Genomic DNA, 15927 nt, shown 5'->3' with positions numbered 1-15927 from the left:
CGATAACAGAGTAAAACATGCCGGTGACCCGGGCCCGAGGGACGGGGAAAAGATGTCAGTTAAAGGGTGCGAACTTCCGGTGGCGAGAGGAGTACAGAATACGGTCCGAGGGCCTCGTGTGCGGTGTGGCGACTGTGGTTAACTAGAGATGGGAAAGCTGCTGTGACAGGGAACACAAATGTTCTCCCCGCAACAACCACAAAATGGTAATGATGTGCCGGGAGGATGTTAATTAACCTGATCGCGACAGACATTTCGCAATACAGACTTGCATCAAATCATCACATTTACAGCTTGAACTTACATCATTGGACATGTCAGTTATATCTCAGTAAGGCTGGGGGCGGGGAGAGAAAAGGAAGTGATCCCCAAGGTCTGTCTGCTGACCCGGGGGGCAGTAGCCTCATTTCCTTTGGAAGGTGCCCAGAAGTGGGATTGCTGGACCGTGCGGCAGTTCTATTTTTAATGTTTTGAGGAACTTTCCATACTCTTTTCCTTAGTGGTTGTGCTGATTTACGTTCCCACCATGGGGGTCCGGAGTTCGCTGTGCAGTCCAGCCCCTCGGCTGTCTGTCTCGCCAAACGGTCATGTTAAAGAGGACATGCTTCCGCAGATGCTCCTCAGCGTGCGGTGGGGTTGCATCCCGACAGACCCGCCGAAAGCTGAAGATATCGTCAAGTTGAAAATGCACTTGATACAGTGAACTTACTGAACATCATAGCTTAGCCCGGCCCACCTCAAATGTGCTCAAAACAGAGTATCCAGAACCGCTGTCCACACGGTGCCCTGTAGCACGTCGGCTGTCCACTCATGACCGCGTGCCCGGGTGGGAGCTGCGGCTGGCTGCCACTGCCCAGCACTGCAGGAGAGTATCGTACCCCATGTTGCTAGCCTGAGAAAAGATCAAGATTCAAATCTCGGAGTACCGTTTCTGCTGGAATGCCTATCACTTCCGCACCATCTTAAAATTGAAAAATTTTAAACTGAACCACCCTAAGTCAGGGCCTTCTGTATTCTTTTCAACGTTACAAAACGTAAAACTGATCAGTGGAAACATTCATGGGATTCTTAAAAATCATTGTGCCCTGGCTGGTGTGGCTCAGTTGGTTGGAGCATCACCCATTAAACCTAAATGTCGCAGGTTCGATTCCTGGTCAGGGCACATGCCTGGGTTGCAGGTTGGGTCCCTTGTCCGGGCGTGTACAGGAGGCAGCTGATGGATGTTTGTCTCTCACATGGATGTTTCTCTCCCTCTCCTTCTCCCTCCCTGTCCCTCTGTAAAATCAGGGAGCATGTCCTTGGGCAAGCTCATCATGACAAGCTAGCGACCCTAGATTGAGGGTTAGGTGCCAGTGACATATTTCCAGGTTGCCCACCAGCTATGCCTCCCTCTTTGGAAGGCCTGGGGCGCAGAAGAGTGGGGAGTGCCCCTGAAGCAGAGAAGATGCGGGTCGGGTTGAGGTATTTTGTTTGGCAATCCCTCCCCCCGCCCCACCCCACCCCCCGCCCCCAATGCTGGGATTTACAAAGGCCGAGATGAGAACATGCAGCTCTTCCCTGGAGGAGAGTCCTGTCCATAGAGAAAGGACGACTGCAGGGAAGTGACCTAAGACTGCCACTCAGCGTGTGGTACTCAGGCACACGGTCCCTGGACCAACAATAGCATGAGCGTCTCCTGGGAGCTGGTTCCAAGAGCAAACTCTCAGATCCCACCAGCGCCTGCATTTCAGCACAATCTCCTGGAGACACACATGCAAGGTGGAGGCTGAGATGCCTGTGGGTGGGGCCGGGGGTGGGGGGCGTCCTGAAAGGACCCGCAGAGTTCGAAACAATGTTCTGGGTATAAAGACCAGGGCGTGACCGCTCTGCCTGGGCATGTCCTGAGCTGCTTCCGGAAAGACGTGTCCTCTGAGCTGGGTTGAAAGGGGGTTCAAGGAGGCGGGAAGGAGAACATTCCAGGTGGTAGGGAAGGGCAAGGGGGTGACAGTCACCAAAGTCACGGAGATGTAAGAGAGCGTGGGTGGGGAGGGCCTCGGGGACTCAAGAACCGCAAGCGAGAGATGCCTTTCTGGAAACCTGGCTCAGGTTTTCCTCCCCTGAGTGGACACAGTGTCTGCCCGCCCCCTCACTCCCCAGAGATGAGCTGCACCCAGAACGTCTCTGGCGCCCTGTTCTCATGAGTGCTGTGAAGTGGACCGTGCTCCATGTGCTGTGTGACCCCATGTGAGATGTCCAGCTCTGTGCCAGCATTGTGCTGGGCACCTTACCTGCTTTATTGCATTTGTTCTTAAGGACAACTCTCTGAGAAGGTTCTAGAGAGGCAGGGTACCAGAGTGGCGAAGAGCGCACACACACAGGAGCCAGGCTCCCTGGGTTCCCATCCCGCCTCCATTACTTATTTGCAATATCCTTGGGAAAGTTATAGTCACTTCACGTATCCATAGCTCTAAGTTTCCTCTTCTCTAGAATGCAAATAATAACAGTACTTCAATACATGTACTTTGTAGCATTGCTGTAAGGATAGAATGCATCACATAGAGTGTGGTGCCTCCACACGTGGTACGTGTTACATGTGATGGTTGGTGTTACTCTTATTATCCCCACTGAGCAGACAGGAAAACGGGCTCCGAGAACTTAAGTGACTTCTCGAAGGCACTTAATCACACTGTTAATTGTACTCCACTACGTCCACAAGGACCCCCATGGGCTGCTCTCTGTCCTCCACTCAGCTTGACTTGAAGACCCCTTACATTCTGCCCGCGATCTCCTCCTCCAACATCCGGCTCCCCCCACACACACACTCCCTTCTCACCTAACAGAAGGCTCATCACCTCCAGTGCGCCCCTCAGCCTGTGACTGCCACTGCACCTTTGTGTAGGTTCTTTCCTCTGCCCCGCATGCCCACCTCCCTCTTCTCTGCCTATCCTGACCGTACCTTTCAACGCTGGGGCCGAATGATACCTCCACAGATGCACTCTGCTGGAGGAGCTCCTTCCTCACCTTCCCAACTTCTAACACTTATTACGGACCTGGAATCACCAGTGGCTGGCAGGGTATCTGCTTTCTCCTGAGTGGCATCAAGTGGTGTCAGTTAGAGGAAAGGACTTGGTCTGCAGGAGGGCTGGCCTGGGCCTTCCCGGGTGTGGGTGACCCTCCCTCTCAGGATCGTGTCCCTGGCCTGGGGCAGTTGTGTCTCTTGATTCAGCTCGAGGTTTCTCGGCCTCAGCACTACTGACATTTGGGGGCCGGAGAATTTCTTGCAGAGGGCGCTGCCCAGTCTGTTGTAGGATGCTTAGCAACATCCCGGGACTCTGCCCATTAGATGTCAGTGGGACACCGCCCCCTGCGACTGTGGCAACCCACAATGTCTCCAGATATGACCAAATGTCCCCTGGGGACACAACTGCCCCCAGGTTGAGAACCACTGGTAACCATAATTTCACTTGGGGTGACCAGGATGAGACCGGGGGTGACTTCAGCATGGGAGGCTGCAGGGGGGGGTCAAACCCCCCAAGTCCATATGCAGGGAGCTCATATAGACCAGGAGAGGTGGCTGAGCCTGGGGGGTGACAGGGAGCAGGCCCCATTCTGGCTGTCATTGCTGAGTAGAGATGTGGTCTGGTCTTTGCCAGATCTTGAAAGTCTTCAAGAGAAGCCAGAAACCTTGTCTTTTATGTGAAATCCCCTGATTCTTAAATGTTGGCAATGAGTGTGAGTTTTTTGAAAACATTGTGGGAAAAATAAAATATGCCAGTGAGCCGAATGCAGGCTGCTGTCTGCTGCAGCCTTCCTGTCAACCGAGGTTCCCTCCCAGAAGCTTCGGGCGGCTCACGCCGTCCCGGAGCCCATGGGTCCCCGTTCTCTCTGCAATGATTTGTGTCTTAGACACCATGTATGAGCACCAGGCTGTCATTCTGACCCAGACGACCCTGCCCGTGTGGGCCACTCCAACCCCCTTCTGAGGCCCCATTCCAAGAAGACAGAGGCGTCTGAATTCCTAAGGGAGAGAGAATATGCCCAGAAGGGGGTGAAGAACCCCAAGCTTGTGCCCGCTCAGGCACTGATTTCCTGTGTGACTGTGGGCAATCACTCCCCCTCTCTGGGCTTCAGTTTCCTCCTCTGTGCAATGTGTGTAGGAAGGAAAAAGTGGAAGGAGGTTGAAAGCATGTTCTCTGCTCCTGGAAATTGAATGAGCGTCGTCCCTTGGCAGTGCTGAGCACCAGCCGGCTTGCCTCGTGCCCGACAGACGTCCCCGTCCCCAGAAAGAGCTGGGTGAGGGCACGACGGCTCCACCTCCCAGCTCAGACGCCCTGCACTTCCGAGTGGAGAGTCTGGATCATGAGGTCATCGGTGCTGGAGGGCTGCTCCGAGGGCAGAATGGACGCCCACATCTCCTGACTCCCTGTCCAGTGCTCCTTCTGATCTAATACATTGGGGTCTCCCAGGAGTGGGCGCTAGTGAGATGTACGAGAGAGACAGACAGACAGATGGACGCAGGACAAGCACTGACTGGGCCTGTCCCCTAATACTGGTGGGGAGAGCTCCATGCCCAGAGCACCCAGGCGTGAAGGAGGGAGGCAAGGGTAAGACAACAGGGAACAGCAGGGGTGACGGGGGGCGGGGCACACTGCCACCGTGTGAGATGGGATGGGGTGCGCTATCACCAGACCTCCTGATTTTTCTGAAATACAGCTAAGTATCTGAATTTTTTGGTGTAAATTATCCTAACTTTAAAATGTTGGCAACTGGAGTGTTTTTTTTTTGGGGGGGGGGTTAATGTTCTTAAATAGAGTGCTAAGAAAAGAAAACCTGTTTGCAAACTACATTTGCTTCAAGGGCCACCAGTTTGCAGCCTCTGCTCCCTTCTCGTACCCTCAGTTTGCTCGGCTGTGAAGTGGGCACAGAAACGGTCCCGCTCTCAGAGGGCAGCTGAGTGGTTCAGTGCGATGATGCCCCTAGAGGCTCTATGCCACCTCCGGGTCCACAGTCAATGGTAGCTATTGGTATTTTTTAAGACTGGGGACACTTAGGAGAAATGGGAAGGGGCCTGTTAAGTTGAGCGCAGGGCAGCTGGGAAGCCCAGAGCCAGAGCCCGGGGCCATTCGATTGAGCCCCACGTCCTAGTTAGTGCGCATGCGCGGTGGGCCCGGCCCTGTGGGCGCCAGTCAATGGGAGACCTATCCCTGCCTTGGATTTACCAGGGAGGCGCGATTAGGCCCGTCTGGCAGTCCTTCACCCCAGGAAACCCCCAGTGTTTCTGCGCTGAGCTCTAATTTGGGAGAAACAAAGCGCTTTCAAAGGTCAGGCCTTTAAAAACCAGACTGAAGCTTCTTTTACATTTAGCAAAACACACTTTGCTTGTTTATTTTAATGAGAAGCTTCAGGGGGAAGGTGCCAGTCCCTCCTACGTATCTGTTTGACAAATCTGCCTGTTGCAGCCAGTTCCAAAGATATTTAAAGGACAGTTCTGGGAAAAGAAAAACTTAGAACAAATTCTAATTAGTCCCATTGGGACCGGAGGCCATGGCAGATTTCTGCCCGAAGAACCTGGAGACCGAGGCCTCGGGTTACCTCCTGATGTGCACAGTTCTGCGTCCTCCCTAGGCTGGGCCCACACCGGGGCAGCTGGGGGCAAAGTCAGGCCCTTCCCGGCTTTGCTGCCCCCCCCCACCCCCCCCCACCCCCCGCAGCCACGGAAGCCCCTCCTCTGCTTGTGTGGTGATGACGGAGGCCCTGTGGGCTCCGCCTTCAGAGTCAGAGATGCCGAGTCCCTCTGGCTGGCCTGCCCAGTTCGGGTGGGTGGGCGGGCAGGCAGGTAAAGCCCGTAATTACGGGAAAGCAGCCGTGGGCGTGTGTGAACAGGCCTCCTGGGGCCCAGGCAGGTGGCCTGCTGGCGAGGGAGGGCCCCAGAGTTTGGACTCTGGGTGCAGAAAGCCATCGCAGTGGGGGAGGGGGCGTTATGTAACTGTGACAGCACAGCCACCGAGAAAGTGACCTTGCTACGCTTGGCTGCCTCCTTCTTCCCACTCAGAAGGGCATGAAGGCCTAGCAGCCGTTTCTGAAGGCAGGGCAGTGGCCCTTAACTTTGCCGGCCTCCAGGTTGCCTGGATGGGTGTGAAAACAGACTGTCAGATCCACCCTGAGTTTCTGACTCAGGAGGTGGGGGTGGGGCAAAGAATTTGCACATCTCATAAATGTACAGATGTTGCTGATGCAGCTACTCCAGGGGCCCCTCCGAGAACCCCTGCTTCAGGGCTGAGTGAAGTCAGCCTGCCTGGGATTCCTGATTTGCTGTGTGCCCCTGGGCAAGTGTCTGAGCCTCTCTGGGCTCCTGTGTTTCTCAGCAGGAGAAGCTGGCCTCGTCTTTGACCAACTAAATCCCTCCATCCTCATGTTGCGATGCCTAATTACTATTTGCAGGTAGCTCAGAGATCTTCACATGGAAGGCCCAGGCCTGTGCACAGGGTTCTTACCTGCTGATTCCAACTTGCTTGTAGCCACTGTGGGAGCTGAGTCGTTCTAAGAGATATGGGCACTTGAAGCCTTAAAGGGACAAGCCAGGCCAGCGTCTCTGGGCATCAGCGCTCACCCTGCATACAAGAATCCTGGAGCAGTTCAGTACCCAGGTCTTTGGGATCATTTTGTTGCATCGAGGAGATGGGTGTCAGGGGCTCACCACAGTCCCAAAGATGAGGCATCTGTGGCATGGAGAGTATAACCGAAGTCACACATCTGCCAGCAGTTTCTTCTCGTCTGAACCTCCACGTGCACTGTGAGCTGCCCGCACACTGGGGTCCTTCCACACTGGGGACGTGGGGTCCTCTTCCCACGGCATGGAGGGCAGGACACAAGGCAGATGCCAAGTGCAGACTGATGAAGAAGCAAATGAACAAATGGCTCCGTTACAGAATGGGCCCCAAAGCCCAGCTGTCTGTCTGTCTGGCCCTCTGCAGTCACATGGTTCCCACCTGCGGTCGCCTTTGCTCCTCACAGTACAGTCTTGGGGAGAGAGGCAAGCATTTGTGTCCTCATTTCACAGGCGGGGAAATGGAGGCCCCAGGAAAGTGGCCTGACTCGCCCAGCTTGACTAGTCAGTAGAAGGCAATACCAAAGAGAAGTGCAGAACGCCATGCCTGGGACCCTCACTGCGGCCCCTCGCAAGTCTGAGCAGCTTTACAGCCCGTGTCTATGTCCGAGCTGAGCCGTCCTGCCGGTAACAGTAGTGGGAACGGAGTTGGGGGAGAGGTGAGCCAGGAATGCAGGCCCTTTCTGATTCCCGTGCGGTTGGGGAGGGGGCAGGGCCCAGCACAGTGGCTGGCACGTGGCTGGTGCGCAGTCAGTATTTGTTGAGTTAACGAATGAATGCACAAAACAGACTTGACTCAAGTACTGCCCCTTACCAGCAGTGTGACCCTACAAGAATCCTTTCGCCGCTCTAAGCCTTGGTTTCTCCAATTGTAAAAGCAGAATAATAATGTAGTAATAATAAACAATAATGGCATAATGATGAAGAGAACAGGCTCTGGAGCCAGACCTGCCTACATCTGAATCCTGGTTCCACCAGATGTTGCTGTGTGACCTCAGGCAACCTACTAAACCTCTCTGTTCCTTGGTTTCCTGTTGGTAAAGGGGAAGTAATGATAGTGCTCACATAGGAGTGTGGGGATTAAAATGAGCACTATGTGTAAAGTGCACTAGCCAGCATTGTTAATAGCCCTTAGTGATGATTCTGTCTCTGTGCATTGGTAAACTAAATAACATCTAAGCAATAAATACCTAGCAGAGAGCCCGGCACGAAGGCAGAAGTGCTCAGTAAACATTAACCATTATTCTTATCTCGGACACTCACTGGCCCATGGCCCTTTGTGTCTGTTGAGTCACACGTAGCAAGTGGAGACAAAAAGGTCTTAAAATTGCAGCGGTGGGCATAGGTGTCATTCCCGGAAGCCACCAACCCAGGGTTAAAGACAGGGAAAGTGAAGTGCCACCAGAGGTCACCAGGGGCAGCAGAGAACCCATCCCACACCAATCATTAAAAAAAAAAAGAGGGTTGGCTATTCTACCCTGCCGCGGGCCGGCATTCTCCCTAACACTCACATCGGAGGCGTTTCCCAGAGAACACTCCTTCCATCCGAGGGTTAGACTCCCAACCCTACATTTATCCACCACATCGTCTTGGATAAGCCCTTTGTCTTCTTAAACCTCAGTTTTCTCACCTGGGACATGGGGACACACTGATTTGGAGGGTTGAGTGAGCTAGAAAGGACAGTCCCTGGGGCAAGGTGAGCGCTCAGTCAATAACACCTGTTGCCGAGGTAGCATGATGGTTATTACACTGGACTCTGCAACTGGACCACATCAGCTTCAGCCCTGCCTGCATCACACACTGGCTGGGTGCTTTTGGTGAAGTGACTCAGCTTCTTTGGGCGTGTTTTCTCATCTGTAAAATGGGGTGATAATAACAGCACATGAAACTCTCAGAGTTGTTGGAAAGCTTAACTGTAAATCAACACAGTAAATTCTGTCTCAGTGTTTGCCAGTATCGTTATTGTAAATCATAGTGTTTTTGATGTTACTGTTTTTATTCTGAATAAGCTACAACATTGTAACTTCCTGCAGAAACCTCACTGCTTGACAAGAACAGCCCGAAAAGGGGGCTTAGGAGAAACAGGAGAGATGGGGCCCTGGATAAGGAAGGACTTTTTCCTTTGCTGCCCTTGAGGACTTGACTGGGCACTCGAGGGCAGTCCGGCAGGCGGGGCACAGAGGCCAGCTGCACTCGGTGGAGACGCTTTGATGCCCAGCTCTGGGCTAAGCCTCTCCCTCCCAGCAGGTCCTTCAGAAGCCCTCAGAGGTGACCGGGATTTTCACCAGGTCCCTCGGGGCCCCAGAAAGATCATCAAAGTGTACTGGTGAGCCTGTGACAGGCACACAAAAGTCTCCAGCCAGGAAGTCCTTATCTGGACAGATGGCACGGTGGACCTTGGCTAAATCCTGTGCTCCCCCAGGGCAAAGGTCTGCGTGGGCTTGGAGGAAAACTGCAGTTTGATCCTCCTCGCTGCACCTGGGCCCCAGAGTCCTGCTGGGATGGCTGGAGAAGATCAGCACCAACGCCGCAGGTGACCTTGGTCACAAAGCCATCCTAGGGCTTGCCAAAGGACTTCCAAGTCACTTTGGAGTCCCCAGGAATGGATTGAAAGCAGCAGATGTCCATGGAGCTAGCAGGGGGTGCTTGTCTGGCTTAGAAGCAATGAGCATGTCACTCAATGTCCCCCTCCAGCAATGTCCCCCACACCTATGGTTCGAGGGTTCACCCTGTGCCAGGCGCCATTCAGAGCTCTGTACATGCCTTTTATCCTCAGAACTTCCCATCACAGCCATACAAGGTGGCAGCCATGATCACCTCCTCTTTAGAGGTAAAAGGCCTGAGACCTCCCACAGCCAAATCCTTTGTCCAAGATCCTACACTAGTGAGTGTCAGAGGCAGGATTTGAGTCCTGGCCCCTCTGCCTCTGGAGAATATGTCCCCAGCCTCCCGGGGCAGGCAGCCTGCAAGATGGCCCTCTGGGACCCTGCCTCCTGGTATTCACATCTTCCTGTAACCTCCCCCATGTGGGAGGGACCTAGTGACTGACTTCTAAGGAACAGAAGGGGGAAAAGGTGATGGATGTCATTTCCAAATCATGTGACAAAGAGACAGTGGCTTCCACCTCGCGCACGCCCTCCGTCACGCACACCCGAGGCCTCTGGAAGAAGCAAGCTGCCCTTTGGAAGTCGATCCACAGCGCTGTGGCAGGGAACTGGCGCAGCTTCTGGCCAACGGCCAGCGAGGTCGTCAATGCAACACCCCACGAGCAACTGAATCTGGCCAAGAGCCATGTGAGCAAGCTTGGGAGGAGACCCTCCCCAGTCGGAGCCTTGGGTTGACTGTAGCCCCAGCTGACACCATGACAACAGCCTGTGACAGTCCGTGCACCAGAGACACCCAGCTCAGGCCCCTGGGGTCCCTGACCCACAGACACTGACAGAGAATAAATGCGGAAATGCTGGTGGTTTAAGCCCTTGCATTTCGGGGCGATTTGATACGCAGTGAGAGGTAACGAATACACTTGCTGTCACTACTAGCAACACACACACCGCAAGCACGAGAAGGATAGAAAAGACCAACTCACCCCCAGGAAGCAGAGCTGAGGGAGCCCTGCTCACACCTGCTGACCCAGCCCTTCCTTTTGCTTTTGCTGGTGACGGCACCCAGGTGCACTGAGAGAAAGGTCCTGTTTGAAGGTCACACGCAAACTAAGGAGACCTGGCGTGGCCCTCGAAACCCTCAGATTCCCGGAAACCATTGCTGGGAGTTCACAGGGGCATTACTCACAAAACTGTACGTGCTCCCAGGAATCCAAACTTGCTACCTTGTCTTAGCTCCAGGTGCTTGGTAAGAGTACCGTAATGCTAGCTGGAAGGTCTCCGTAAAACTTCTCCAAATACTGAAACCACAGCCAAGGAAAAAAATATCTGAGAAATTCCAGTGGGCTCAAATATTCCACTGCAGGCGGACACCAAGTACAGTGGGGTCCTTTAGTGCGGCGTGTCTCGATTTTTGCTTCTCAGGCCAAATATTTATTGTCCTTTTCTCCTGTAGTCTAAAGGGAGTTAGTTCTCCTAGGAGTGAGGGGCCACTGTGAATGGGAGCTGCTCTGACACCTGTGGTTTCTGTCCCCAGCCTTTTTTTCTGTTTGTTTGTTTGTTTTAGTGGCACCCTGGTGGCCTGATATCAGGGTCATGGGGACAGTGTAGTCTGGGCTCAGAGCTCAGATCCAGGACAGCCTCCCCACCCTCTGGTTGGACTGCTCACTCCCCCCTCTGCTTCTTACTGAGACGTCTGTCTGCAGGACTGGATGGAGATAGTTCCGGCAGCCTTCCCCCCCCCCCCCCGCCCAGATCCTCCCTTCCTATCCTGCGAGTCCTGGAGCAGGAGAGAGTGAGCCAAATCCCAGGCCCAGCTGCGTCCAATACCTATTCCCAGCATCCCTGGGAGACTGGGAAAATCTTCTGGGGGTTGGACCAGCTACATAATTGTGGATCCCAATGTAAAATGAACATGTGAGACCCCCAGTTTAAAAAAATAAAGAATTTTAAGGCAACAACAGCAGAGCATATTAACTCTGGCACAGGGCCCTCTGCACAGGTCATATACTCAGAAGCTGGCCTGGTCTTGGGGTCTCCAATTAAACCCACCCTGAGTTATCTTTCTGGGAGGGCCTGTCCAAGCTGCTCACACAGAGAGTGGTTGTCACTTCTTGACCAAACTTTGCTGATAAGGACAGCAATGGAAATTCACCAGGACTGTGGGCTTGAGAAACGGCTTGGACTGTTGAAATGCAAAATGAAAGCATGTGCCGACTTCCAAGAGGCTGCAGAGGGGACCGATAAGGGCAGCCGTGAAATGAGCCCTGGTGGCCAGAGGGCCGGATAAAAACCTCTAGATATACTTACTTACTTGATCTTTCTCCTCCCTCTCCTTTTCCCTCTTTTCTTTCCTCTTAAGTTTTTTAAAGAGTCGCCAACATTTCAAACTTGAGATTTCACATAAATATTCATATTCCTAGTAGCTCTAGAAGCCAATTAGAACCTCCGTAACATGCAGGAATGTGGTAACAGAAGAGGCACATTCCTGCATGACAACAATCTACTGCCTCCACTATAGGGACTGGTGGCCTCTTGTTCGCCACAGTCCCCACCACTCCCTAATGCCTCTCTGACCCAGCATCCAAGTGACAAGTGTACATAGTCGCACCCGTGCTCTGTTTTCTTGTCATGGAGCCAAGAGGAAAGTACATGTCTACGTCAAAGTGAGAAGACAGAAGGCGGACTGAGAGTTCCACGTGCTTCAGGAAACATGGGAAAGAATATGTCTCTTTGCGGAAGAACATCCCCACATGTTAACATGTAAAGGGAGTCTCAGTCCAAAGAACACAACTTGAATGTTCTTATGGGGCAAACCACGGCCATCCCCCACACAGCCCAGCTCACTCATTCATGTCCCCAGTTGGGTCCCTGAAGGCACCAACACAGAGACTCCTGGACCAGAAGGCTCCGGAATGCAAGGGCAGTGCCAGCATCTCCGCCCACCAGGGCCCGCGGCCATCTTTCCTTTTGCTCTGTTCTGCCTGTTACCCCAGCAAAGACAGTGGACTTGGGGGATTCCCAGCACCTCCTCTCCCTTGCTGTGAGGTCAGTTTCCTTCCCCCAGAGCTGCGTGGGTGTTTGGCTCCCTGGGAATAGTGTTCTTTCCCGGCTGGGAGCACCATCAGCATTTGCCGTACTGGCCAGCCCTCCACTGGGCAGTCTGGGAGGGCGAGGAAGATGTCGCGATGGAAGCTGGGAGAGCCATGAGGGATGATGACAGGCGGTGCTCTTTACCCAGAGACAGAAAAGTGACAGGGTGAACAGTTTTAGAGACCTGGGGGGACAAGTCACTCAGTTCCCACAGCTCCTTGGAAAACCATATGCCAATGACCTAGAAATTCCCAGAGCTCAGGCCTGGGCCAGGGGGAGCCATGGGCACCAACCAGGCCTGGGAAGGGTGAAGCGCGTGCTGCCCAGAAGGGGGCGGAGTTGCCTGGACAGTATGTGACTCCTCCCCGGGGGTGTTTTCTGGCTCCCTGTGTCTACAACGGGGGCGGGGGTGGAGGACTAGACCTGCCTCCTGGGGCTTTGGGGAGATAATTAGTCCTTCTAAAGAGCATCATAATCCCTGGATCAAAGGGGCGCAGAGCTGCAAACTCACCCGACAGTGAGCGAGTACTGCCAGCCACTGGAGCACCCACTCCAGTGGGCGGGTTCCGATTTTCAGACCCTTCAAGGTGCCACCTCCCCGCCACATGGCTGCCTTAGAGAGTCTATTCACAGCACTGTTGATGGGCGGAGATGGAAATGACCATGACCCCATTTTCTAGGTGGGAAAACTGAGGCTCGAGGAAGCGAGGTGCAGACACAGGGCTCCCCCACCAGATCACAGCCGCCTCTTGGGTTTGGCCTGTGGCCGTTCTCTCCCCCACCCACACAGCCAGCGCCCTCAGCGTTATATTCTCTCAGAGAATGACGGGTCGCACTGCACAGGTGAAGTCAGTGTCCCCGGGCCCCCACCGCTTTCCCGCCCACCCCCTCCGCCCTCTCCGGGCCAGTCACTGGGACTGCAGCTCTCCGGCCAGCCGGTCACAAGGGTGTCAGGAGAGTGCAGACAGATGCAGACCAGGGTGCCAGGCAGCCATCCCCCTTGATGCGCTCGCTCACTTGGGGCTTTCAAAGACCCGGGTTCAGGCTGTCACTTCCGATCCCCTGTGGCACCGGCCGCCTCTCTGACCATCAGCTTCCCCAGGAATGACCACTTCGGGGATGCACGGAGTAGCCAGGGCCGGGCACGCAATCTGCAACGCCGTGCGCCCCGAGGCGTTGGGGCGAGTCTGGGCGCCGCGGAGGGGCCGGGGCGGGGCCGGGGCGGGGCGCAGGCGGGCCGGGGCGGGGCGAGCGGCCGACCCTCGGCAGCCCGGAAGGAGCGGGAGGAGGAGCCGCGGGAGTGAGAGTCGTTCCCACGTGAGAGGCTCCGCGGCCGAATTCCTCGCGTGCGGCAGCGGCGGCGGCGGGGGGCCGGGCGGCCGGCGGGACAGAGAGCCGTGGTCCCGCGCGCTCCGGCGGCCGGGCAGGCGGCGGGGGCGGAGCTCGGCTGAGCCCAGATGCGGCGGCGGCCCCGGGGGCTGTGAGCCCGGCGCCCGCCGTCGGAGCACACCGCGCCGCCTCGGGCAGCGCCCCCCCGGGCACCGGGCATGCGGGCGGCCGACTCGGGCACCTGGGAGCGCGTCAGGCAGCTGGCGGCGCAGGGCGAGCCGGCGCCTTCCTGCGGGGCGGGGGCCGGGCCGGCGCGCCCTCCGGAACCCGCAGCCTACGAGCAGTATGCGGACGCCGCAGGGCCCGGAGATCGGCCCCGCGCCCGGGCGCCCTCCTTTCGAGCGGATGGCGACTGCAACGAGCCCGGTAGGTGCGCGCTGGGAGGGGAGGGCGGTGCGGCCTCCGGCCTGGGGAGCCGCCGGGGCCGAGCGCGCGGGGGCGCTCCCGGTCCGGATCAAGAAGCTGCTGGTGGCAAAGTTCTTGTGCGCGGAGCCCAGAGCGCGCGGGGCGGGGAGCCCGGGGAGAGGCGCTGGATGGAGAGTTAGTTCTTCAGCGCGGGGTCGGGGACCTCGGGGCTCCGTGGCTTTCTGACTTACCCCCCATCCCCAGCGAGGGCTACGAAGGGAGTTCAAGGCCTCGCCTGCTGGAGCGGTGCGGTCCCGCGTCACTTGGAGACCCAGCTTCTGGCTGGCCCCAGCGCCTGTCCTGGGAAGCCTGGACAAGGGGCCAGCCCCGCGCGAAGTACGGGCGGCCCCTGTGACCGCACCTGTAACCCAACCGGTAACCGCGTGAAGTGCCAGGAGAGCCCTGCTTTACGGAGAGGAAAAGTAGTGGTTCGCATTTGCTGGGAGCGAACAGATTTCTCATACTCTGAAACAACTAGTGCAGAAAGAGAAATTGCAGCGGCGGAGACAGACGCAGTGGTCCAGTTGGGTGTCGTTGGCTCCTCCGCCCCAAGCGGAGCACAGCGTTCTAGTGTTAAAATACCCCGTGTGGGGGTGCCCTCTCCATTCCGTCCCGGTCTCAGCTGGTCCCCCAGTAACACCCCCATCCCACCCTGCAAGTCAGGTCTTGGGGGCAGGGCGGGGGGGGGGGCGCCCACAGGAACCCGTGGATCCGCTCGACTCTGATAGGAAGAAATTTATATGGAAGGCGAAGAGCTTCTGGGCAGTTTGAAGTTTGAATGCGTTTCCCAGGAACAACTGGAGGGGAGAGTACGTGATCTTGAACCTACTGCAGTGTCTCCCTGCATCTTATCACCACTCCCGGAGTGAGGCTCTGTTATCTCCAAGAAGATGAGGACAGAAAAGGCCCGAGGTTAATCAACTTCCCCTTAGTTCCACGGCCCTAAACCTCGGGGCTGGAATTTCTAATTTGTCTTCAGTTGACACCAGAATGCCTCTCTCAGGCAGCAAGTTTACCAGCTGGGAAACATGAGGCTTGTTTTTATTTACCTAATAATTTTTTTCCTATGAGAAAAAAGCCAGCAGCAAGCCCCTCCCCTTATTTCAGGCCCCCTGGTGGTCTCCCCAGGAGATGGAATCCTGGGGGTCATAGTTCTAACCACAGGAGCTGGGACTGCCAACCAGATGGCTTTTATTAGCTGAGCTGTGCTGCTGGTGTCCTGGAAGAATTGGAATCTTGGGTCACCAAGGGTGTAGAAGAGGGGCACCAAGCCCAGGAGGGAGCTTGAGCCCCTGGCCCTTCGGCCTTGGGGCTGGGCCAGCCCGAGGCAGTGCGCCTCTTCCCCAGATGCACGGAAGAGTTTGAGGCCAGGACTTGGTGCAAAACAACACAGATGCAAAGAATGAGCAACTGGGAGAGCTTGGGCAAGTTGTTTGGTCTTTCTGAGACTCAGTTTATGGGGAATAATAATAATAGTGTCAACTAATGTTTAGATCATGCAAAGCTGGTGTCTGCAAAACACCTTGCCTAGTTCCTAGTCGATGCTTAACGAATTTTAGTTGCAGCTCCATTTGCAGGGCACCTGTCAGTCTACAGTTGACTTGGGTTTTCCACCAGGATAGGATGCTGTGCGCTCCATCGCCACCTCTCCCCCCCCCCAAAAAGTGTGTCAAGATAAACTTTTGTCTGGTCTGTAAAACACCTGAGTGATCCAAGGCCTGTCCTGCCCGTGGAGGATGTTATTATGTAAACGTTTCAGAGATGGCTGGGTGGAGATACATCTGTTTACTTTGTGTCTGTGTCGACTCCATTTGTGTTTCATAATAACAATAACCTAATGACACGGTGTAGCCG

At 55.4% G+C, this 15927-nt stretch overlaps 1 protein-coding gene across 2 annotated transcripts in view; it reads left to right on the top strand.

Moving 5' to 3' along the window:
* Positions 1 to 15927, top strand: part of KAZN (kazrin, periplakin interacting protein) — a 380404-nt gene that overhangs the window by 239461 nt on the left and 125016 nt on the right. The window contains exon 1 of one of the 2 annotated variants that reach the window (XM_037165743.2): positions 13579 to 14034. The exons of the other annotated variant lie outside the window; for it this stretch is intronic. Within the exon in view, the coding sequence (XP_037021638.1) occupies positions 13827 to 14034 (208 nt within the window). The 5' untranslated portion in view covers positions 13579 to 13826. Of the gene's footprint in view, positions 1 to 13578; positions 14035 to 15927 lie in introns of those variants that run through there. 2 annotated transcript variants of the gene reach the window in all.

The sequence above is a fragment of the Artibeus jamaicensis genome, unplaced genomic scaffold, assembly GCF_021234435.1.
Source record: "Artibeus jamaicensis isolate MK-2021 breed Jamaican fruit bat unplaced genomic scaffold, CSHL_Jam_final scaffold_847, whole genome shotgun sequence".
In the NCBI taxonomy this organism is placed as follows: domain Eukaryota; kingdom Metazoa; phylum Chordata; class Mammalia; order Chiroptera; family Phyllostomidae; genus Artibeus; species Artibeus jamaicensis.
The sequence above is the reverse complement of the archived record's forward strand: the minus strand, read 5'-3'. Positions and strand labels throughout refer to the sequence as shown.